Source organism: Botryllus schlosseri, chromosome 10 (assembly GCF_051294905.1).
Source record: "Botryllus schlosseri isolate E-star chromosome 10, Bs_hap1, whole genome shotgun sequence".
Taxonomy (NCBI): Eukaryota; Metazoa; Chordata; class Ascidiacea; order Stolidobranchia; family Styelidae; genus Botryllus; species Botryllus schlosseri.
The window spans coordinates 10,484,960-10,512,409 of NC_137245.1; the positions used below are offsets into that span (position 1 = coordinate 10,484,960).

A 27,450-nucleotide genomic window follows, 5' to 3' on the forward strand; every position below is an offset into this window, starting at 1 on the left:
CGAACTATTTTGCATTTCTAAAGGGTGCCGCGATGTCAAAAAGGTTGAGAACCACTGGCTTAACCCTTTAAACGTCGATTCTGTAGTCAATTATATATAGCTATAAAAAGGTTTTGGATAGCCTGAAATGCACAATCAACCACCTAGTTTCTCTGCGGATATCCAAGTAATAACGTTATATGTTCAATCTTCCCACTTTCGTCTCGGAATGTAGTCTCGAGAAAACCATAGACTTTCCATTTCCTGAGCCACGGTATCACAGGTGCTATGCAATAATAATAATCAATATTCGTCAGATTATATTTTCATCTGAACAAGATACACGCACATACTGAAAATCATTTTGAATTTCAGAATCTTTTCGGACCCGTTCACTCTTTTAGAACCGATGAAAATATAAAAGTCCCCAGAATTGTAGTCAATAGCTAACAAGCAGCCTACAATGAACAGGCTACTAGTATTGAAAGAAATCAGTCCCGACATATGAAGATGGGATGGGACCATGGAACTATGAGACGGATTCTGAGAGCATTGATTCCACCTGTTCACGCATGTGTTCTTGACGCGCAACCGTAAATTCGCTTGTTTACTTGTTCTAGCATCGCAATCGATTCACAACTGTTTGGACTCCATTTTATTGAGTTGTATATCCGTTCATACACGTTTAAACATTGGGATGGTCGATCTTTAACTGAATGACTAACTGACTAACGTGCCTTCAGGCGTCACCGAAAGCAGGACCCAGATTGTTGAAATATATGGTTAGGAATGTGCCGTATAAAACAGTCATGTCTTTCAGGTACTGAGGGCGCAATTTCCTATTTTGCGTGAATGGTAAATAATGGTAACGCAACCTCCTTGTTGTAGCATGCAAATTTATGTGAGATAAAGTGAAAGTTTGTAGTTCTAATATGGCATATTTTGGAAAGGAAATTGTCCAATTTGAGGTTCCTCTTCCAGAACTGTGTTATCAAACCGGTTGGCCGACTGCATCACCAATATCGTTAAGTATACGGTGAAGGTATCGTGACTACATATATGTTATGCGTTGATAGAAAAAAAAGGACAGGTTAACACAAGATGTAAGCTTCTGTAAAACCGATGCGTTGTCTAACAAATGCGTGGGAAATCCTTACCAGTGATACCACTTTCTAGATTTAGTCGAATTTGTATTGTTACTTGTTAGTAGGGTTGGTGTGAGCCCGTGATAGGTAGTTTTGGTACTTGCGTGATCCGTGTGAGTAAGATCTTGAAATAACTAGCCGAAGACGTGACGTCACCTGTCAATTCATAACGGTACGTCTTTGTGCAAATTTACAACATATTACTATATTTACTGAAACGCAAAAACATGTCAGTGTCGATATATTTAAACTATAAAGTATAGTTAATGTGATATATTCAAAATCCTCCAAGGTACACTTGAGCTCCTCCAAGACATATCGAGACATAACAAGTTTATGCCTACACGCTACTTTGCGAAGTGTGTTGTCAAAAGTACCTGGACATATATCCATTGCCCAATATGGTCAACGAATATTGGTCGAAACTTTCGATCGAGAATCTAGGTAATATTGCATCGCCGTCCGCTTAAATGATGGGCAATGACAAATCTTGTAATCGTATGTAGCATAGCTAGTTCATCACTGCGCGCGAATTTAGGCGTCAGGATTTAGCTGTAGCCCATTTTGGCCACGCATTGCACTATAGCAGTGACGGTAGCGAGTAATTTCATATAACTCCAGAATAAGGTGATATGCGCTATAATTTGTTACTATGCAATGTTTTTATGGATTTACGTTAATTTCCTTTCTTGCTACCACCGTGACCACGATGCAACGGATGATAGGGAGTTGATGCTCAAACAACAATATCATTTTTAATAATTTAGGATTCCTGTGAAACTGGTATTCTATAAATATATTCACACTACTAAGGTATATTTTTTTGATCACAAACCTATGAAATAATGGGTTCTCATACCGAACACGAAGTCGAACCGCATTTAACATAGAGATGCCGTCCAAATTTCCATTACTATATGACGATGAAGGTATTCACATCTATGAAATCTTGTCTGCCTTAACTTTGAAAGCATGGCTGTCAGTTTACGACGACATACAACACTTACGTCAAGTGACGTAAATCGAAAGAATGGGTTTATGGCAGGGGTGTCAAACTCGACTCGGGTCGCGAGCTGGTTTCCAGAACTTTGATCGCTCGCGGGCCGGACCAGTCAAGTGTTCCAAAATGTTAGTTCCAAATCCATACTTTTGTTTTTCACTGGAATACTTTAATATCAACTGCCATGAAAAATAGTATTATAAATAATATCGCGGATCATATGGGCATCATTTTAGCAACACCGTTATTCGGAAACAATGGAATTGGCGAAATGCGATGATTGGTCAATTGAATACAGTTATAAACCACTAAAACATAGTTTCTACGACGATTTAAGTTGAAATACATCAACGTTATTCTTGCTTTAATTGTGATACGTCGTTGGCCCTGCGTATATACGTGGTAGGGAATGTAAGAGATTGTTAACGAGGGCACTGGAATTTCGCTCAACATTCTATATCACCAATTCCCCATTCGGTTTCTCTGGAGACTGGGGCTGGGGCCTTTTGGGTCGGAGTAATATAAGCAGAAATGCGAACAGAGATATTTGAATTCTATTCTTCATGTAGCTATGTCTCCATGTATTTTACATGTAGTGGTTTCGTATTGTCGTTTCCACTTCTGTGAATAACTATTATTTGGCCCAATTTTTCCAGAAAACTTTGAACAGAGTGTGCACTTTTTCCTTCCAACAATGTAGTGTCAATGCACCGTCTTGTTCCTGATGGTTACTTGAGTGAGAACTCAATACTGAAGACTGATAGTTATAATGTGACCGATGAACATATTCGACGTTTACTTCTACTTGAAATGTGCTGTATAATACAATAATTTTTCAATTTAGTCGGAATGACCTCGCGGGCCGGACGAAAGGGTCTGGCGGGCCGTATGTTTGACACCTCCGGTTTATAGTTTATGACAATTCGTCATCGGGAAGTGCTCATTGATTTGGCTTATTGTGACGCTGGAGTTAACTACAATTTATGAGCTAGTACCGAAAAAATGTATCTACCAGGAATAGAGACATAACGGGAATGGTAACTGTTGTTGTTACAAAGCAGACGCTATTTTAGGTACGGTGTGGATTGTCATCAACATTGCTATCTAGTCGGAATTATTAAAATGTACCGTATGTGTGACATTAATTTCGCTATCTTTATAGTTTCCTTCAGCGACTGCCAGTTAATGTCCTTAGTATAAACACATCGGTGGAGGATTGCGGCATCTTTATTGATATCTTTCATATCGCCAACGATTGTAAAATAGCTTCTATGCTGGGACCATATACCAACCACCGATTATCGAAAATACAAAGCTTCTTTAGTAAAGAGAAATGGGTAATTCAACTTTGTGTCTTGGAAGATCTGGACCGCTGTTCAGTCATCATACTAGTGTGATTGTTCCTGCAGGTTCGCTGAAAAATGCCATACCTATTCTTATCGCGAAGAGAGGAAAGCTAATGCTGGATCGGGACGCTGTTATTATTATTATTTACGGATCCAAGATTACATGGAAAGAAAATATGCATCGTTTCTATCTCGGGGAGTTTCCGTAAAGGAAAGTCCTTCATGTTGAACTTTTTTCTACGCTACCTGCGAAATCAAGGAGTATGTGGGCTCCCGTAACAAAAAATTTACGGTAATAATTCGGAACTGATTGCTTGGCAGTCGTGCAACGAACAGTGGATGGGAACGCCCGACACCATTATCAATGATAGCGGTTTCACTTCGAAAGGAGGAAGAGATCCAGTCACCACTGGTATTGTCATTCACAGGGAGATCTTCACAACGAAGAAAGATGGTGAAGAGGTGCGCAGGATAAATACTATAGGCTTTTATATTGAGAATCATATCGCATCGATGTTTTAGATTGTGATTCTGCTCATGGATACTCAAGGCCTGTTTGATGGTCAGATGGACAGTGCAAAGAATTGTGTTGTTTTTGCACTGAGCACATTACTAAGCTCAGTACAGATTTACAATCTTTCTCAACAAATACAGGACAGTGACCTACAATATTTAGAGGTACAAATTATATTTTGCGTTTTCAAATTTCAAATTGCGAAGTCAATAATCCATTAGGATCTAATTAGCTAGATTTCATTTATAATACATTGACGCACATTAAGTATCACAACATAAATACTAGATGAATTATATCGGAATAATCTTCCGAATACCTCTTACTGCTTAGTAGGGATGGTGTGAACGTAAGGTTCACGTCCGCGTTCTGTGTGTGAACCTCAGAAATTTAGAGGTTCACGTTCACAAACGAACCTTGGTAGGTTCTGCACTGTGAAGCTTTTTCATATATTACAATTTTCGCTTCATTATAACATCTTTGGTTGAAATTTATTGCATTTCAACTGCGGGACACTCTTTGCGAGGCGCTGGCAACATAAAAAAAAACCAACACTAAACGAACATCCACTTACTCAATCTCAAAAATTGTACTTGCTTTTTTACAACAGTTTGCTCGAAATATCCAGCTTTCTGTTTGTGAATATTAACTTACTCCCTGCTGTTAGCTTAACCCGCAATCACACAACACCAAGAGCGAAATGCACTACATGTAGGTAGTCGGCGAATGATGCTTATTCAAGCAATCAATAAGCCCATTCATATGGCCGTTTGAGTCAGCTTCGAACAAGGATTTCTAAAACTAGTTTTAGATATCCCTGGCTTCGAAGCTGACTCGTTCATCTGACTTTCTCGTTTCATATATTACGATTTTCGCTTCATTATAACATCAGTGGTAGAAATTTATTGCATTTCAACTGCGAGCCACTCGATGCATGGCGCTGGCAGGATAAAAAATCAATTCTGAATGCGCATGCACTGACTCTGCTGTGAGCTTGACTCGCTATCACACAAGATCATGAGCGAAATACACTACATAGTTAGTCAGCGAATGATGCTTATTCAACCAATCAATGGAAGTGACATCGATGTCTGATGTAAAAAAAATACAGCAGGCGTACGGGAACACTCTTCATTTCATGTTTATCGTATCATAGAAACCAAATCCGTGTGATTGGGGAGTTGGCTACTGTCAGTGCTATATAACATGTTAAAGGGGTGATATCGGTAGCAGTACAGGAACCCGTTTTATACTCTGTTCAATATCAACGTAGCAATTCTTAGACGCTGAATACATTGTCCGGTCTGGCCTAGACCATCAAAGCGTAAGCTTACTTACATTTCCTTACAAGTCCCATCGAAATTGTTGGCAAAGCGACGGCAGATATTGATTTTATGGGATTATTATATCATTTGATTGTCCCAGTTGATACATTTGGCGATGTTTAAAACGTCAATATGTACTTCAGCATTGTGGCATTGTGTGGCCCGAGTCGTCGCTGGGTGTGGTGTACATTGTACAACTGTCCATTAATACAGGCCATCACTTCACCGAAATGTAGGGTTAGGATTAGCAAAATGACGTCACGTGACGTCATGAGGCTCACGTTTGCGTTCACACAGAACGTTTCAAAAAGGTTCGCGTTCACACGAACCTGAACTTTTTAGAGGTTTACACCATCCCTATACTGCTTAGGAAATGTAGATATCAATGGAAAACGTATATCAGTATTAAAATTGTCACAGCACATCGTCGTTGTACTGATTTGACCACAATAAATCAATCCATAGGTCTTCAGTGAATATGCACGAGCTGCGAGAGAACCTCATTGCAGGCATACACCCTTTCAGGTATGTAGTATTATTCACGAAAATTCAAATCATATCTATCTATGCCGGCGAGACACATACGCTATCAGATATTCTGATATGCCATATATAGCCTATAAGTCAAATCCTATACGTAGTTGTTTGTTACACGCAGACACTGACATTCCTCATTCGAGATTGGCCTCACAGTGTTGAAATTGATTATGGAATGCGACATGGAGCGAAGTATCTGGATGAGATACTGAGGAAGCGAAGTGGAAAATTGGATTCTGTAAGAAGTTATTTACGGAAGAGCTTCGAGACTACCAATTGTTGCCTGCTGCCATACCCCGGAGAAAAAGTAGCGGAGACTGATCATTCACTTCGATTAACGCTACGTCGTGAGTCGTAGGCCGAGTGCCGCTTTTTTGAACCGCAGTTATGTAAAATGATTTGTAAAACTTATTGCTACAATAAACTTATTGCTACAATTCAGAGATTAAATTTAAATAGATTCTGATAATAGTGAAATTGATATACTGTTTCAATATGCAATTTTAGTAGGTACGACGACGACAGAGATTTACTCGATTGCAATTTATAGACATCGACAAAAAGTTCCTTGCGCACACGAAGCTATTTGTCCATCAAATATTGAAGCCGGAAAATCTGGTTGTAAAATGTATCAACGGCAATCCACTTGACACAAAAGGAATTATGCAATATCTCGAAGACAGCATGAAAACCTTGGACGGCGGAAACCTTCCATCTCCGGATAGGATGGTAGAGGTAGATATATTGATAGTTGATATATATATTGAGGTTGATATATTGATAGATGGGTTGATTACATAATATTCATGACATATTCTTTCGACTTAGCGCGGACATGAAATGATGCCAATACCACAAAATGACAATATATTTTACCATATTGGACAAACGTTAAATACAAATACGCAGGACAGACCTCATCTGTGTAGGACTGGCGAAGTTAAAAATATAAGTCAAGTCGACGGAGATGAAAATTTCAAGTTTCGGCTCCTACCGTTCATTTGTAATATATAAATATATATTGATTATTAGAAACCTTTTTATAACTTTTACCATTTTTTTCACTTTAGTGATTAAAATTGATTACTAGGATATATTTAATAAACTATATTGTATAAGTGTGCGACATTTAAATCACATGATTAGCATGGAATATCATTTTCAGACTGTTGCGAGTGCCCAAAATCTCGTCGCCCATCAGAGGAGTGTCAGGAAATACAGGAAAAGGTTTAATGAGGTACCGTATGCTGAAATTCCATAAAATGAAATTTAAAGAAACAAACATAATATTAAGGGTAGTCCCATAAGCATATCAGTCAAAGGTGGGCAACGTGTTGTGTGCCAATCGAATATAGAACACCAGAATTGAGAAGATGTTGGTGCGATTCCGGACATAAAGACACATTGTGGTCCTAATGCAGTGGTTCTCAACCTTTTTGGCTTTGCGGACCCCTTTTGACCGTCACGAACCCTCGCGGACCCCCTCAAGTTTTAGTTCAATTTTAGCTCTATTATGGTGCAACCTTCATCTATCTTGTGCAAATATGAACTGAATGCCTGTGACAAACAGCAAAATAATGATTTTTCTTGAAAATAACATCATACTATTTATGTAGAAATTGGTAGACTTTTATTATTTCAAATCTATTTTCCTGCTGTATTTCTTGAAGTACGTGGTCGTGTCTTGAAAATCTGCGTCTTCGTTTTGATATGAACGAGGAATGCCGAAAACCATTTCCGCAGAGATAGATGAAGGCTAATGCAATACTAACGCAAAACGCTTCCGACGATACTTTTGGTTTGATCGCAAAATTTATGGCACCAAAAAGAAACTTATCGTTTATGAACATATCACGTCCAGCATCTAGCGCATGGATGGCAACATACGGACCGCGGGCCGGATTCGGCCCGCAGAGATTTTCTACCGTCAAAGTGAACTCCTAACGTAAAAGTATAGACAAATTTTATGCGCCAAGGAATGGATACAAGTTTTCCAACGTGAGAAAGACTGTCATGAAACGACTTGTTCTGTTCGGGTTTACATATATATTTACAAACAAACATTTTCGACCATGAACACTTGAACTTTAATAAAACAAGGTCGCATACCCATATAACTGGTGATATGAATTCTGGGGTTGAAGCGTAATGCTTTGTTAGCAACGAAACACTCCTTGTTCATCAAAAAAACAGCCTGGTCGATAGGTCATCCGCAATAAAAATGCGCCAAATCTGATAGCCAAGCTTTAAGAGCAGGTATATCATTGTCCGATTTATGACGAGTGTCAGCCGAAAATATTCGGGTTCATTTCAATATGAATATACTATTCAATTGTATATTGAAGTTATGCACCTCCAAGAAGCTGTTCAAATCGTGGTTATGTATATCACAGGATAAAAAGGATTCCGTGGCGAGGTTTCAATCCCAGCATTGCGACAAATTAGGGAAATACTTCGGAAATTTTTATTTCAAACGACTGTTCACTAATTTGATGAGACTGACAACTTTAAATTGAGAAGGTTTCGCAGACATTACGAAGTCACCCTGATTGACGTAACTATCGTCATATTTTTATTTCTTCACAAACCCCAACAAAACGTCTCTAAACAGCAATATGTTTGTATCAGCAGGTTATTGGAAAATTGGCAGTGAGAATGAATTTCCACACTATGATAGTTCGTGTCAGACGATTACTATGATGATCTGAGTCATGAGGTTTTAGCAGTTGTGATGTGAAACTGCCTCATGCTTTCTCAAATTAAAAAATAAAATAAAAATTACGTTATCAACCATTTAAAAAATCTAGAGGTCTCGCGGACCCCCTGAAATTGCTTCGCGGACCCCTAGGGGTCCGCGGACCCCCGGTTGAGAACCGCTGTCCTAATGTATTGTTGCAGTCATTCGCCTCTTTGCTGCCAATGTAGGATACCGAACACGTATAAAATGCTCCAATATTTCACATATAGCGAATGGAAACTATCGACTTGACATCTAGAATGGGATTCTATGGATAGCCTATTTTAACGCACGTTCAGTCGTTTCCTAGTTAACGACCGTACGTTATATTTGGATTGGATATTTGGCTATATAAAGTTTGGCTAGTCAAGAAGCTTGCCAACTCGGTCGCAACCCTACCTTGCTTGTAATCACTTCCTACGTATCATGATCTACCCTTGAGGCCCTGTCATATATAAACCACTGTTTACAGATAGGAAAGTAATTTAATGGCTAACTAAGTTCACGCCAATATAAGGTAACAGTCGCAACAGGTTCACAACAGTCAACTCCCTTGGCTAATCTAATATCTATATGCATATGCAATAACAGTACCATCGAGTACTCCAACAGATCAATGTCAAATTACAACCTATTCTCCCTAATTCCTAACACAAATATAAACAAATCATTCAATGAATCACATGAACAAGCACACGACTGGAAGGAAAATGACCCTGACTGAAACCACGAGCGCAAAAACGTCGCAATGGGCGCCAGTGAGTGTGATGGCTCATGTACAAAACGGATTATTTCTCGTGTTACACCTAACTAACGGGTAGCTACAGGTAATTGGGATTAGCAAGCAAGCAATTCGACTCTCTGTTTGCTCTATTGCAATAAAATGAAGGGTATTCCCAAATCCACTTGCTTATGAATGTCTCGCGATTTTTCAAATGTCAAGCTATTTGTACAGATGTTTATAGCGGGCAACTTTTATGACGATGCTACTCTGCAAGATATTCACGACCAACTACATGCAGTTTCATTGGATTACTACACTGAATTAACTCGTTTTGGCGGAGAAGAAATCCGTTCAAAATATTTAAACTACTTGCTGATTTCACTGCAAAGAGAATATCAGGAGATCACGAGGTTGAACGTGGCCCTCAAAGTAAGCATGCAGGCTACACATCTCCATAGGTGATAAAGATTAGGAATAATCTGTTGATACCTTGCCTGGGTGGGTTACGATCTTGAAATATGTAATGTTTCGCAGATTGCATCCGAATCAAAATCAATGCGACTTATAGAAAGAATGGCGGAAGAGTATGAAATCTCGTTCAAAGAGGTAAATAAGGTTTTACATAGATATGGATTATGGAATGTGTCTTGTTGACAATGTTCATAGTTTTTTTTGCACAACTTCTATATTGATTTTACACTGGTAACAAATATCCACGTCTAACATATAAAAAAGATTGACCTGTCACACTGCTCTTGCACACACCCCTACTAGATATGTTGACATTGATCGATAGATGTGAATAAATCAGGAACACTCTTTATCATTCCACAGCATCACAAAACCTCAGCGAAGGAATATTCTGAAGAAAAAGATTTGGAATCTCTTCATACAAAAACCTTTTCAATGGTGTTAGATAAATACAAGCGGGAAAAACTGGCAGCCAAATTTCCAGAGAGCGTGAGTCAATTGGAAAAACGTGTGGAGAGATCATTTCAAAAGCTAAAACGAGACAACGCAGAGGAAAGAAAAGTCGACGAAGAGAAGGCAAGGGGTATTATTAAGATGTTATAAACAGCCGTTCTATTATGAGTTCAATTACCAAACATAGTCATTCGAAGTATGTGGATTATGAGTCATGACCTCGAATAAGGTCCAGCAAAGGTTTTGTGAAGTTGGCGATCATCGACTCCAAACCTATTGATGATAGCTAATGGGGCTGCCTGTTGTATAGTGTTGTGGCTAGATCAACAAGTAACAGTATCATGTATCGTGTCATATATGCTTATATGCATCGTTGTCATGTAATGAAATAATATCTCTTACAATCCAAAACATCCACAGGAGATCGTGCAATGCGCAAAGACTTTTGTGTCGCAACAATTTTAGTAAATATATTTCATATTTATCATGAGATAGCTCTCATGCGGTCCCGACCCCAATTTATACCGTTGGCAACCGATGTTTTTTCAAGACCCTTTCTTTAAGAACCAAGGATCTAAATCAGGGGTGTCAAACTAAACTTGCATCGCGGGCCGGATTCAAACCTTCATATCGGTCGTGGACAGGACCATTCCAATGATTTCGAAATGTTACGTCACAATCTATGCCCTTGTGTTTCATTTGAATAGTTTATAATCGAAATTATACCAACAATGTTATATTTCATTATATTACTGATCATATGGGTTTATATTCTACACACACGAACAATCGAACATTGAACAATGCAATTGGCAAAAGGCGATGATTGACTTGTTGAATACAGTTACGCTACTTACTCCCCACTACAAAACGTTATAAGCTGGCATACGTCTATGCTCCATTTTTGTAGTCGTATTCGGGCTTTCGCTTTTGGTATGCATTTTGATACTACAAAAGATTTAACTGCAAACACGGGATTGAAATTTTCTTCATTAATCACGAATCGTCAGGGGACATTGTGTGTGTGATACAACAGGGCGAATACATATAATTGAATTGTATTTGAATGTAACTATTATATTCTCCATGTTGTTTGATTTACCAACACAATTAGCGCTTATGAACACTTGTTTTATTTGCGCCCGCACAGTAATTTCATAAGTTCGTGTCTTTTTTAGATCTTTCCGTTTTCTTGCGTACTTTTTCTGGTCTCTGCAGCCATCTTTCTTGAGCTCGGCTCTCTCTTCATGTAACCTGGATAAAATGGTTTCGGATTGGTGTGTTCGCATCTGTGAATGGCTACTTATTGGTCCATTTTTCTATTAAATTCGGAACTAGATGTCCTATGTTTTCTCAGAGTTGGGTATCAATGTAAGTAACTAGTTCTTAATGGGGACAAGAGTGACTCAGGTGTCGGGTAGTCGGGTCATATATATAAGGATATAGTCACATTTGCTGTCTTGTGGAATTATTTGACGGAAGAACTTCTTGAAAAAACTCACAACATTTGAAAGGAATGTGAATGCTTGAAAATACATACACTATATATCTACTCAGAGTTACTTCGCGGGCCGGATGAAATTGTCTGGCGGGTAGTACGTCTGACACGACAGTAGTATAGTAGATCGGTCGCGAACTAGCGTTGTGGCTTATGGGTGCGGCGACGATTCGCCTGGAAACTCGTGGTGGCGATTCGCCTTTTTAGACCCCCCTCTCGGCCGCGATTCGCCATGTGTTCTTATGGGCGCGGTCGTGATTCGCCTTTTCAGGTATAGGCCGCAGTCGTGATTCGCCGTGAAAACTCGTGGTCGTGACTCGCCTTTTTTGCTATAGGCGGTGGCGGTGATTCGCCTGTCATGTATTCTTACGGGATCTGTGGTGACTCGCCATGTAATCTTATGGGTGCGGTCGTGAATCGCCCTTTCGGGTATAGGTATCTCTCGCGCGGTGTTGAATATGTATCAAGTAAATAGTCATGTGAATGAACCTTTGTTAATGTGTATATCGTAAGTAGTAGTATAGATCGCTCGCACGCGGCGATGGGGTTCTTATGGGCTCGCTCGCATGCGGCTGGGAAACTCGTGTTGGCATGCGGCTCTTATTTCTTATGGGTCCGCTCGCATGCGGCTATTGCGTCTTATGGCCCCTCTCGCACGGTAACTCTTTTCAGTATAGGGATCGCTCGCACGCGGCTGGGAAATTCGTGTTGGCATGCGGCTCTTATGTCTTATGGGTGAGTTGGCATGCGGCGCTTATTTCTTATGGGTGAGTTGGCATGCGGTTATTGCGTCTTATGGCGGAGCTGGCATGCGGCTATTGTGTCTTATGGGTGCGGCCGTGAATCGCCCTTTCGGGTATAGGCGGCGGCGGCACGGTGTTGAATATGTATTAGGTATAGTAAATAGTCACGTGATTGCCTCTTGGTTAATGTGTACACCTCAAATTATTATATATGACCAATTTGAAGTAATCCCAACGTTTACGGGGAGTGCGACAATGATATATCGTTATTCTTATGGCGGGGGTCGCAAGCGGCTCTTATGTCTTATGGCGGGGGTGACAAGCGGCTATTGTGGCTTGTGGTCGCACGGTAACCCTTTTCAGCATAGGGATCGGTCGCACGCGGTTTCGTTGTTGGTATGTCGTACTTTCAGCCAAAAGGTGTGAAATAATTTGGCGAATCTAGGAATCACTAGCAAGGTAATATTCGCTAATTAGTTTACCAGAGAGCCGACGTAGACGGCGATTCCAATACCAACAATAACCGCGTTCGCAAACTATCACTTCAAATAGGTGTGAAATAGATTACAAATCCTACGATCACTCACAAGATACCGCTTCAGGCATATCGATCTATCGCTCAATACATAAGTTGAATTGTAATTGAATGCGTAAATTTATAACCTCGACATCAAGATTCGAAAACAACAACTTGATGCTTTATGTTCTAAGTCTTATTGCATGATAAGCACAATAAGGGGCGAATAACAGAACCGCCACCGGCGGGACTAGAATACCAACAAATTGTCACTTATTTCTACTCTAACCGTAATCCTTCGCGAAGTTGACACTTATTCAAAAAGGTGTGAAATAATTTGAAAATCCTACGAACGCTCACAGGATAACGCTGCAGACATAACCATCGCTCGCGACTTGGTGTTACAGGCATGCCGATCACTCACGAGGTATTATTTTGGTAATTAGTTTGTCGCAGAACTGGATTTCTCTGGTAAGATTAAATATGTAACGAATAACAGAACCGTCGCAGACGGTGATTCGAATACCGACAAATTCTCACTTATTTCTGATCCAACCCTAATCCTCTGTGAAGTTGACGCTTATTCAAAAAAGGTGTGAAATAATTGTAAAAATCCTACGTCGCTGACACGATAATGCATCAGACATAGCGATCTAGTTATAGTACAGCGTCGGAATCCATTCGCGAGATGTTCTATAGGTAAATTGAGATAATCCGAAACGAAATATTTTGACTCCGGCGTAGTGTGAATTGAAATAGGATTGACAAACATGACTACCATCTTTCCAAGTACCATTTCGATATTATACGCACATTGATTTGAAAAAAGTAATGAAACATTACAACTCTATTCACGATCCAGCTTTCCGTTTGTCAAAGATACATTTTAACATCTTACCATACTCAAAAGAATTATTCATAACATTAACCGGTGTTAAAAATATAGTTTTGACTTACTTGATTATATCACTACAACTCGCAAATTTGAATTAACTCATCCTGGTTGTATTCATATGACCGATAATTTTTATTCAGCTGTAAAGGCTGTTACTACACTGTAAGACAAAGTATTTACTAATCGGTACATATACGACTTGACATAAACATATTACATTTTGAGTATATGAGATTTGAATGTCTGAACAATAACTGATAAATAATTTATCACAACTGAATCCGTATATTACAGCGTAAAAGATATTGGAATGTCAGCAACTCTTTACGATCATAGTTACAACCACATAAACTAATTTACCCTGCCAACACGTCATGATCATCCCTGAAATCTACACAAACACGGCCACTGACTTGAGTTAACCACAAAACGGCATCAAGTTTTTAACCCACTTGTAGCTGACAGATTATTCGAATACATCGATATAGAATATTATTGAACTCGTCCATATTGTTACTTCAACAAATTATCGCTTACGCCGACTGTGAACGTTAATATCGAATGGTGAGACTTGATTGCATATTTGTTGAACACAGACATGACAAAGAACATTATCGGGATTTTATAAACTAGTCATATTACTTTTCACATCTATCAATATCAGAATACAAGTCATCAAACTTTTTGTTAAATGTTACATAACACTTTTGGAATCGAAATCGTTATAGTCATACAAATTGTATTAAACCCAACACCAAAAAAGGACTTTTAAGTTCATTGAAATCAAATCATTCGTCTTCGACTTGCGCTTTATTAGATTGCACGCAACAATTAGTTACGAATGAGCTGTAACCAAAGTTAAGAAATCTTTACGTCCGGCACAGATATGGAAGATGAATATAGCTAACACAATCACGAATCGACGTTTCAGAGTATTTCACGGATGTAATAAACTTGTTAGTGTCGCCTATCTAAAAGTATGCATGCGTTCGATTTCCAGACCGACTGTTGCGATGTTTAGGATTCGCTTACAATGACCAAGAGTGAGGATTTAACATCAACGTCGTTACTGTCAGAATTCACAACAGAGAATCGAAACATTACACAGTGTGAAAATATATCTTTGATATCAAAGCATTATCCCAAGTACACGATTGATAGTCAACTCCGTTCACACTTTCTATAGAACGTGCTAAATGTAAAATATCACGAGGTTGCAAGACTTTGATCATTACAAAAGTAAATTGGAATATGTTTGCTAGATGCATTCAATTCAGCTAGAAATGGCTAGTGCACAACAATCGTAATATCAAGGAAGTACTTGCTATCACTAAACGTGTTTTGTATCGTTGTTCATTTGTAGTATTGATTGAAATTGTTTTTGAACACTCAAATAATAATTCCCGACATGAAACCAAGCCGCTGAAAGTCGTTACCATAACAAAGAAACAATTTGTACGATGTTTGGCGAATGTGCCCTATAGTTAGGTGTACTAGACTTATTTGTGTAACACATACACCGACAATGCAATCGAAATTTTTTCCGTTGTCATTCGCTAAAGTAAATGTCATCACAATACTCTGTCACTAAAAGACGTTACTTGTATGTGATTGAGCCCCTAGCAATTAACTCACTAAACCGAACTCCAAAGAAATTTTACTCACTCGACGGATATGAAACAGCGTCGCTTAATCGGTCTATATCGCTTTTCTAAATGTAAATCATATCCAGCCAATAGAAAACAATTTCCACTCGCTTGGTAATGAAAACGTGGTGTAGGTCTTTATTCAATATTTTGTTTGTGTCAAATACTTTGCAAAAAACACACTGGAGTGGTTGAGCTTTACATCATCAGGCTGTCACCTGTAAATCTAGCTTACACCCGATTTGTAACTGTATCGTTTACCTAACCGAGTTGTATGCACAGTTGATATTTTTGTCATTTAGTGATTGTTGAACATACCACTTCGAAATACTCCGTTGAACGTAATTTCCATCATCGCGATAAGCGAAGTACATTTGTTTTGAATTCATAACAATCGGCTTTTCTATGACATGATAAACTATTGACAAGTTCTGCTTAGAAGATTGGTTGCATATCGCGAAAAATAATATACCACTCATATTGATACTGTTACTCCATTGATCGGTATTTTCAAACGAACCGATTTTCAAACGAGTAAAATTTATTACTTGAGTTGTTCTGCTTACTATATTTAAATGTACACTCATCCATATTTCAGAACCACAACGAACAACGATAAAAAGTATGCAATCAAACACAACATGTTTTACTTTTGTAGGACACTAATTATTATCTCATTTCATACTAAGTGTATAAGAAAGATATTCATGACACACGAAAATATTCGCTCATGCTACGAACATGTACAATGATTGGTGGCGCTTTCAAACTGTTTCGATGTCACAAGAACTTTATTGTCTGAATGGTTGTTCCTGTATCTTAATAACCAAATAGTTCAACACAGAACTAGTACGAACGGAAACATCAGAGTTGTTTGTATGCGTGCAGTATGCGAATACCATGTGTGAGTCGAGCACAATTGCGGTATCCATCCAAGTGTAGTTAACACAAATTCATTACAACGGAGCCGCGTAAACTTTCGTGAAAGAAAAGCGTATCCACTCCCCGAGGGTTCTGTCAATGTCATAACAATAACCCAGCTACTCCAACGACAGAGTACATATGTTTTCTAGTCACGGTCTTTACATCTTTCACATAGATCAATCTACTTTGCTACCGAAAAGTGCTGAGTCATCACATGATTGTCCTCACAACGAAACAACCAGTAGATGGATCTGTATTAAAATTTTCCTAACCCTTTGCACACCAGCGACAAATTGTTTAGTGTATCGAGTTGTTGTTCAGCGTCAAGTCTCCATGTTGAAGAATACATTAAAACAGCGCAATCACAATCCAATTGAAACCACGTATATATTTTCATTACCTCACAAACTGCCACATTCAGAAAAAAATAATTTTATTTCCCCAAAACATACTTGTAACCAATCGCTTTCATTAAACACACAACGCCATAATAGTATTTACTTTCTACAACATAGACATTCCGATGTAGTCAAAAAATATTTTTATTAATCAAAATCATCGACTTCTGTTTACGGTGTCAGTGTGTGCATGTCATATATGGGGGTCCGTATTAAAATGGAAACGACACGACTGAATGTGAGGAGATAGAAGTCTATCGCATAGATTTACATGTGGTCTTCGCTACGGATTCCAAAAACGAATCATCTCTTTTGCGTTGATCGAGACCGAGCAAGTTAGTTACTGGCTGTGATTGTGTTTGTCATATGCGAATGATAGGGTTACTATCAAATCTACATAGAACAACCTTCTGGCGCTCATAATAGCAATTTCATTCTCTCCCTTCGTAATTGTATACTCACGACAAGTATATTGTACAACTCGACAGCTACGTGTAACAAGACCAACGACACTGAACGCACGACGTTTACGTATGTAAAATTACCACTTTCACTTGGCAGTCCATCGTTTACCTGACTAAACATATCATTTTCCTTTGGAGATCTGACGCTTACCCAGAGTAAGAAACCATTTTCACTTGTAAATGTATTTTTTCCCCGGGTAACAAACCTTTTTCACTTGGAAATATATTTTTTCCCTGAGCAACAAACAATTTTCACTTGGAAATATATTTTTCCCCGGGTAACAAACCTTTTTCGCTTGGAAATATATTTTTTCTGGGTTACAAACCTTTTTTCACTTGGTGGTCCGTCGTTTACCTGAGTAAAAATATCATTTTCCTTTGGAGATCTGACGTTTACCCAGTGTAACTATACATTTTCTCTTGGTCATCTAGCTTTTCCTAGAGTAACAAAACCATTTTCATTTTGAAATCTGACAAACACACCTGACAATTTGGTATTTGTTGTATTGACGATAGTTTGAAATAGATTACAACGAACAGTGACGGAAATATACACGACTACCGGCTCAGAGTATACCCCCTTCAGTCGTATCACATCAATATCATCGATTAACCACATACAATATGCTCTTGTACACCGAAATGCATGTTTTGGAAAATCGGAGTATAGGCTTCGATAGTTCTGTGATGTCCGGGTTCGTGCTTTGGATTTTCCAGAGTCAAAATGTCTGAATAAAACACCTCCTCGACGATGGTTGGTATTTGGATAACGGTGTTCAGAAAACGGTTGGATTTATGTCACCCATCGCGATAACAATTCCTAGTAGAGTTTTTCCCCCACATGTTTACTATATTGTGTCTTTATTGGTCAATGTATGTCTCGACATTCAGTTTGAAATCGGAAACCTGATAAAGTACGTAACCGGATCCGGATATCAACTCTGAATCGATAAACCAACGAACAATATTCAAGTAAACATGTTACACCCTGTGTTTCCACGAAAAAATACCATCCACACACACGTCGCGCTTGTTTGCCCACACAGGTATACGCGTAAATAGAGGGGGCTGTAAGACATTACATGCAATGTGTTGGTATACAAACATCGGGGAGTAAGCCTTCGATCTACAGACATTATCATAGCCGGTAATTTTGATGCAGATCGAATGTCATCACACCCGATAACAATACCAATAAGACACATTGCAATGACTCTGAGTCAATCTGAAGCATGTCATACAGACACACAAACATAGAAACCGTAATATGGGTATTTGCACGACTACCTTTGACAGGGAAAGTGAACTGTACAGTACATACCAATATTGTGATCACAATCAAATATGCGAACCGTGCATAATCATATACCCAGGTTTTTGTTGGATATGTACGAAGCCGATAAATCGATACATTTCTGTTCCTTCGACATCAATAATACAAGCGTCATTCCAATGCATCGCTCGAATGTGAGGTTCGTCGGGTGTAAAATCCATGTCAAATAACACCAAAGTGTGCCTTCCGTGTTTTATTATTTCTACCATCGCATCTTGTCTGTGTCGTAACACTACGGTGTGGGGAATTAAAACGGTACATTGTAAAACGGATTGGCATGTTCTTCGATATGACCAACTGAATCGATGTTAATAGCCTTGTGACGATGCCGTTTCAAAATGTTACCGATATGACGAGCGCAACCTCGATCTCTTTTGGCGATGACCGTTTCGAAATGTCACCGGACGAACTGGACCCATACGAAGGTGTGTTTTATGATTGCGTGTGAAATCACGAGGTAGTGTTATATTGTGGTGTACGATTGCAGTCTCCATTCCACAGAAACACACCTTATTGGATCACAGTATCAGTCCGAGATTTGAAGAATCACTGTTCACGATATTTATCTGGAGTCGTTATGTGGGAGTAGCGACATCCATGCTTCGTGACTGAAAGACTGATCGCAATCATTTCGAGCACCCGTACTTCGATAGTTCACCTTGGTCAAACGCTGTAGTCTCAGCAGAAAACTCCGGTGTCGATAACACACCTATATTGACCGATGTATCCAATTGGTCTGGGTGGTCCGTCTGCAGATAGGGTCATGATTATCTTGTAATGTTACAACACGATAACACCATCGACTAAATCAGTGAACGGTATCGAAATATCGATGTAATAGCGCAGACTCAGAGTCATTGCAATGTGTCTTATTGGTATTGTTATCGGGTGTGATGACATTCGATCTGCATCAAAATTATCGGCTATGATAATGTCTGTAGATCGAAGGCTTACTCCCCGATATTTGTATACCAACACATTGCATGTAATGTCTTACAGCCCCCCTCTATTTACGCGTATACCTGTGTGGGCAAACAAGCGCGACGTGTGTGTGGATGGTATTTTTTCGTGGAAACACAGGGTGCAACATGTTTACTTGAATATTGTTCGTTGGTTTATCGATTCAGAGTTGATATCCGGATCCGGTTACGTACTTTATCAGGTTTCCGATTTCAAACTGAATGTCGAGACATACATTGACCAATAAAGACACAATATAGTAAACATGTGGGGGAAAAACTCTACTAGGAATTGTTATCGCGATGGGTGACATAAATCCAACCGTTTTCTGAACACCGTTATCCACATACCAACCATCGTCGAGGAGGTGTTTTATTCAGACATTTTGACTCTGGAAAATCCAAAGCACGAACCCGGACATCACAGAACTATCGAAGCCTATACTCCGATTTTCCAAAACATACATTTCGGTGTACAAGAGCATATTGTATGTGGTTAATCGATGATATTGATGTGATACGACTGAATGGGGTATACTCTGAGCCGGTAGTCGTGTATATTTCCGTCACTGTTCGTTGTAATCTATTTCAAACTATCGTCAATACAACAAATACCAAATTGTCAGGTGTGTTTGTCAGATTTCAAAATGAAAATGGTTTTGTTACTCTAGGAAAAGCTAGATGACCAAGAGAAAATGTATAGTTACACTGGGTAAACGTCAGATCTCCAAAGGAAAATGATATTTTTACTCAGGTAAACGACGGACCACCAAGTGAAAAAAGGTTTGTAACCCAGGAAAAATATATTTCCAAGCGAAAAAGGTTTGTTACCCGGGAAAAAATATATTTCCAAGTGAAAATTGTTTGTTGCTCAGGGAAAAATATATTTCCAAGTGAAAAAGGTTTGTTACCCGGGGAAAAAATACATTTACAAGTGAAAATGGTTTCTTACTCTGGGTAAGCGTCAGATCTTCAAAGGAAAATGATATGTTTAGTCAGGTAAACGATGGACTGCCAAGTGAAAGTGGTAATTTTACATACGTAAACGTCGTGCGTTCAGTGTCGTTGGTCTTGTTACACGTAGCTGTCGAGTTGTACAATATACTTGTCGTGAGTATACAATTACGAAGGGAGAGAATGAAATTGCTATTATGAGCGCCAGAAGGTTGTTCTATGTAGATTTGATAGTAACCCTATCATTCGCATATGACAAACACAATCACAGCCAGTAACTAACTTGCTCGGTCTCGATCAACGCAAAAGAGATGATTCGTTTTTGGAATCCGTAGCGAAGACCACATGTAAATCTATGCGATAGACTTCTATCTCCTCACATTCAGTCGTGTCGTTTCCATTTTAATACGGACCCCCATATATGACATGCACACACTGACACCGAAAACAGAAGTCGATGATTTTGATTAATAAAAATATTTTTTGACTACATCGGAATGTCTATGTTGTAGAAAGTAAATACTATTATGGCGTTGTGTGTTTAATGAAAGCGATTGGTTACAAGTATGTTTTGGGGAAATAAAATTTTTTTTTCTGAATGTGGCAGTTTGTGAGGTAATGAAAATATATACGTGGTTTCAATTGGATTGTGATTGCGCTGTTTTAATGTATTCTTCAACATGGAGACTTGACGCTGAACAACAACTCGATACACTAAACAATTTGTCGCTGGTGTGCAAAGGGTTAGGAAAATTTTAATACAGATCCATCTACTGGTTGTTTCGTTGTGAGGACAATCATGTGATGACTCAGCACTTTTCGGTAGCAAAGTAGATTGATCTATGTGAAAGATGTAAAGACCGTGACTAGAAAACATATGTACTCTGTCGTTGGAGTAGCTGGGTTATTGTTATGACATTGACAGAACCCTCGGGGAGTGGATACGCTTTTCTTTCACGAAAGTTTACGCGGCTCCGTTGTAATGAATTTGTGTTAACTACACTTGGATGGATACCGCAATTGTGCTCGACTCGCACATGGTATTCGCATACTGCACGCATACAAACAACTCTGATGTTTCCGTTCGTACTAGTTCTGTGTTGAACTATTTGGTTATTAAGATACAGGAACAACCATTCAGACAATAAAGTTCTTGTGACATCGAAACAGTTTGAAAGCGCCACCAATCATTGTACATGTTCGTAGCATGAGCGAATATTTTCGTGTGTCATGAATATCTTTCTTATACACTTAGTATGAAATGAGATAATAATTAGTGTCCTACAAAAGTAAAACATGTTGTGTTTGATTGCATACTTTTTATCGTTGTTCGTTGTGGTTCTGAAATATGGATGAGTGTACATTTAAATATAGTAAGCAGAACAACTCAAGTAATAAATTTTACTCGTTTGAAAATCGGTTCGTTTGAAAATACCGATCAATGGAGTAACAGTATCAATATGAGTGGTATATTATTTTTCGCGATATGCAACCAATCTTCTAAGCAGAACTTGTCAATAGTTTATCATGTCATAGAAAAGCCGATTGTTATGAATTCAAAACAAATGTACTTCGCTTATCGCGATGATGGAAATTACGTTCAACGGAGTATTTCGAAGTGGTATGTTCAACAATCACTAAATGACAAAAATATCAACTGTGCATACAACTCGGTTAGGTAAACGATACAGTTACAAATCGGGTGTAAGCTAGATTTACAGGTGACAGCCTGATGATGTAAAGCTCAACCACTCCAGTGTGTTTTTTGCAAAGTATTTGACACAAACAAAATATTGAATAAAGACCTACACCACGTTTTCATTACCAAGCGAGTGGAAATTGTTTTCTATTGGCTGGATATGATTTACATTTAGAAAAGCGATATAGACCGATTAAGCGACGCTGTTTCATATCCGTCGAGTGAGTAAAATTTCTTTGGAGTTCGGTTTAGTGAGTTAATTGCTAGGGGCTCAATCACATACAAGTAACGTCTTTTAGTGACAGAGTATTGTGATGACATTTACTTTAGCGAATGACAACGGAAAAAATTTCGATTGCATTGTCGGTGTATGTGTTACACAAATAAGTCTAGTACACCTAACTATAGGGCACATTCGCCAAACATCGTACAAATTGTTTCTTTGTTATGGTAACGACTTTCAGCGGCTTGGTTTCATGTCGGGAATTATTATTTGAGTGTTCAAAAACAATTTCAATCAATACTACAAATGAACAACGATACAAAACACGTTTAGTGATAGCAAGTACTTCCTTGATATTACGATTGTTGTGCACTAGCCATTTCTAGCTGAATTGAATGCATCTAGCAAACATATTCCAATTTACTTTTGTAATGATCAAAGTCTTGCAACCTCGTGATATTTTACATTTAGCACGTTCTATAGAAAGTGTGAACGGAGTTGACTATCAATCGTGTACTTGCGATAATGCTTTGATATCAAAGATATATTTTCACACTGTGTAATGTTTCTATTCTCTGTTGTGAATTCTGACAGTAACGACGTTGATGTTAAATCCTCACTCTTGGTCATTGTAAGCGAATCCTAAACATCGCAACAGTCGGTCTGGAAATCGAACGCATGCATACTTTTAGATAGGCGACACTAACAAGTTTATTACATCCGTGAAATACTCTGAAACGTCGATTCGTGATTGTGTTAGCTATATTCATCTTCCATATCTGTGCCGGACGTAAAGATTTCTTAACTTTGGTTACAGCTCATTCGTAACTAATTGTTGCGTGCAATCTAATAAAGCGCAAGTCGAAGACGAATGATTTGATTTCAATGAACTTAAAAGTCCTTTTTTGGTGTTGGGTTTAATACAATTTGTATGACTATAACGATTTCGATTCCAAAAGTGTTATGTAACATTTAACAAAAAGTTTGATGACTTGTATTCTGATATTGATAGATGTGAAAAGTAATATGACTAGTTTATAAAATCCCGATAATGTTCTTTGTCATGTCTGTGTTCAACAAATATGCAATCAAGTCTCACCATTCGATATTAACGTTCACAGTCGGCGTAAGCGATAATTTGTTGAAGTAACAATATGGACGAGTTCAATAATATTCTATATCGATGTATTCGAATAATCTGTCAGCTACAAGTGGGTTAAAAACTTGATGCCGTTTTGTGGTTAACTCAAGTCAGTGGCCGTGTTTGTGTAGATTTCAGGGATGATCATGACGTGTTGGCAGGGTAAATTAGTTTATGTGGTTGTAACTATGATCGTAAAGAGTTGCTGACATTCCAATATCTTTTACGCTGTAATATACGGATTCAGTTGTGATAAATTATTTATCAGTTATTGTTCAGACATTCAAATCTCATATACTCAAAATGTAATATGTTTATGTCAAGTCGTATATGTACCGATTAGTAAATACTTTGTCTTACAGTGTAGTAACAGCCTTTACAGCTGAATAAAAATTATCGGTCATATGAATACAACCAGGATGAGTTAATTCAAATTTGCGAGTTGTAGTGATATAATCAAGTAAGTCAAAACTATATTTTTAACACCGGTTAATGTTATGAATAATTCTTTTGAGTATGGTAAGATGTTAAAATGTATCTTTGACAAACGGAAAGCTGGATCGTGAATAGAGTTGTAATGTTTCATTACTTTTTTCAAATCAATGTGCGTATAATATCGAAATGGTACTTGGAAAGATGGTAGTCATGTTTGTCAATCCTATTTCAATTCACACTACGCCGGAGTCAAAATATTTCGTTTCGGATTATCTCAATTTACCTATAGAACATCTCGCGAATGGATTCCGACGCTGTACTATAACTAGATCGCTATGTCTGATGCATTATCGTGTCAGCGACGTAGGATTTTTACAATTATTTCACACCTTTTTTGAATAAGCGTCAACTTCACAGAGGATTAGGGTTGGATCAGAAATAAGTGAGAATTTGTCGGTATTCGAATCACCGTCTGCGACGGTTCTGTTATTCGTTACATATTTAATCTTACCAGAGAAATCCAGTTCTGCGACAAACTAATTACCAAAATAATACCTCGTGAGTGATCGGCATGCCTGTAACACCAAGTCGCGAGCGATGGTTATGTCTGCAGCGTTATCCTGTGAGCGTTCGTAGGATTTTCAAATTATTTCACACCTTTTTGAATAAGTGTCAACTTCGCGAAGGATTACGGTTAGAGTAGAAATAAGTGACAATTTGTTGGTATTCTAGTCCCGCCGGTGGCGGTTCTGTTATTCGCCCCTTATTGTGCTTATCATGCAATAAGACTTAGAACATAAAGCATCAAGTTGTTGTTTTCGAATCTTGATGTCGAGGTTATAAATTTACGCATTCAATTACAATTCAACTTATGTATTGAGCGATAGATCGATATGCCTGAAGCGGTATCTTGTGAGTGATCGTAGGATTTGTAATCTATTTCACACCTATTTGAAGTGATAGTTTGCGAACGCGGTTATTGTTGGTATTGGAATCGCCGTCTACGTCGGCTCTCTGGTAAACTAATTAGCGAATATTACCTTGCTAGTGATTCCTAGATTCGCCAAATTATTTCACACCTTTTGGCTGAAAGTACGACATACCAACAACGAAACCGCGTGCGACCGATCCCTATGCTGAAAAGGGTTACCGTGCGACCACAAGCCACAATAGCCGCTTGTCACCCCCGCCATAAGAATAACGATATATCATTGTCGCACTCCCCGTAAACGTTGGGATTACTTCAAATTGGTCATATATAATAATTTGAGGTGTACACATTAACCAAGAGGCAATCACGTGACTATTTACTATACCTAATACATATTCAACACCGTGCCGCCGCCGCCTATACCCGAAAGGGCGATTCACGGCCGCACCCATAAGACACAATAGCCGCATGCCAGCTCCGCCATAAGACGCAATAACCGCATGCCAACTCACCCATAAGAAATAAGCGCCGCATGCCAACTCACCCATAAGACATAAGAGCCGCATGCCAACACGAATTTCCCAGCCGCGTGCGAGCGATCCCTATACTGAAAAGAGTTACCGTGCGAGAGGGGCCATAAGACGCAATAGCCGCATGCGAGCGGACCCATAAGAAATAAGAGCCGCATGCCAACACGAGTTTCCCAGCCGCATGCGAGCGAGCCCATAAGAACCCCATCGCCGCGTGCGAGCGATCTATACTACTACTTACGATATACACATTAACAAAGGTTCATTCACATGACTATTTACTTGATACATATTCAACACCGCGCGAGAGATACCTATACCCGAAAGGGCGATTCACGACCGCACCCATAAGATTACATGGCGAGTCACCACAGATCCCGTAAGAATACATGACAGGCGAATCACCGCCACCGCCTATAGCAAAAAAGGCGAGTCACGACCACGAGTTTTCACGGCGAATCACGACTGCGGCCTATACCTGAAAAGGCGAATCACGACCGCGCCCATAAGAACACATGGCGAATCGCGGCCGAGAGGGGGGTCTAAAAAGGCGAATCGCCACCACGAGTTTCGAGGCGAATCGCCGCCGCACCCATAAGCCACAACGCTAGTTCGCGACCGATCTACTATACTACTCACGACTGATCTAAATGATTGCGGCAGTGACGCTGCTAGACTGCATTCAGTAATGCAGAATGCCAAGACCGTTAGCTTGATTGATTTTCATGTGGAATATTCCGTGTTGTGGTGTATTGTCAATGTCGATTGTCGATTAAATACGAGAAACAGCGAACACGATAATTTTTGTTTATTTTCCACTAACAAATACCAACATGTCATTTTATACGAAGTTAGCAAACTAAACTTGCTTAAAACTTTCATTGGGCCCCCCTGACGTGTTCATGATATTAGATATATATCTATCCTTTAAGCTAAATGACATTCTGCACACAGGACGCTAACAGGAGAATCCTACGACGGAAACAGATGGAGTTGATTTTGGAGTTTCGTAAGAAAATAGCCCAAGTTCGTATTCATAAATATATGAATTTACATTAATGTACTGAAATGGAGGTATCGATGTCAATGAAGGTCACAATTCTTCGCTTGACAGATCGCATCGGAATATATTGAAGAGCACAAACTGAAGGAATTCACAGACTACGAACGTAAGAATGCCATCGACATGCATTTCATGGTATTGTTGGAACATAATTTTCCTTCCGATGAAACCAAACTTGAGTGCGCTAATTTTTGTCGACGAATGAACGACGAAATTGAAAGGCTCACTCAAATAAACGAAGAGAAAAAGGTATTATACTGCTATTACGTAAACCATGATTCCAAATCATTCTATTAGTCATTTCCAGATCCAGCTTTCGAAAACACTTGAATCTCAAAGCAATCGTATACAGTTGCAATATGAAGAGAGCATAAACTCCGTGAGTGATTCGCGACACGCTAAACTCATGTGATCATTTTCGATTGTCTTCTAAATGATGCAGATTTTAGAAGATGGTTACATGGATAAGAAAGAACTCCGAAAGTTGCATGAGGAGATTGTAGAGGAGTTGATGGAAAATCACAAAAATCAATTACCTAACCATCAGATCTCCCAGCAATTGGTAAAAGAACATATTGAAAATACCTTGGGCATCCTTGAAAACAGATTTAGTGACACGAAGAAATTGAATGAAGTTAATCGCACCTTTTTTGGTCGCATCTTCAAGATCATGAAAAGTACCATTAACATTATTGAAGTGATTGGGAAAGCTGCATTGGTACTGTCATCCATAGCTGCACTATTCGTTTTATAGAATTGTTCTGAGTATCCTCAGACTTGGTGATATTACATGAGAGTTGCAATTTGATTCTGATGTGTGCTATGATATTTTATATACTGACATACATACGAATAAAATCCAAATA

General features: G+C 38.8%; 2 protein-coding genes across 2 annotated transcripts in view; one reads left to right on the forward strand and one right to left on the reverse strand.

Moving 5' to 3' along the window:
- Positions 1–27,450, reverse strand: part of LOC145449104 (MFS-type transporter SLC18B1-like) — a 95,078-nt gene that overhangs the window by 23,992 nt on the left and 43,636 nt on the right. The gene's annotated exons all lie outside the window — the stretch shown is intronic.
- LOC145449098 (atlastin-1-like) lies at positions 506–27,338 on the forward strand. Its single transcript, XM_080327571.1, has 15 exons — positions 506–3,461; positions 3,534–3,731; positions 3,792–3,932; positions 3,993–4,148; positions 5,775–5,834; positions 5,968–6,193; positions 6,397–6,581; positions 7,012–7,083; positions 9,539–9,736; positions 9,842–9,913; positions 10,142–10,354; positions 26,476–26,547; positions 26,636–26,833; positions 26,892–26,963; positions 27,027–27,338. The coding sequence occupies exons 2-15, from the start codon at positions 3,693–3,695 to the stop codon at positions 27,336–27,338; spliced, it is 2,016 nt and encodes a 671-aa protein (XP_080183697.1). The 5' UTR covers positions 506–3,461; positions 3,534–3,692.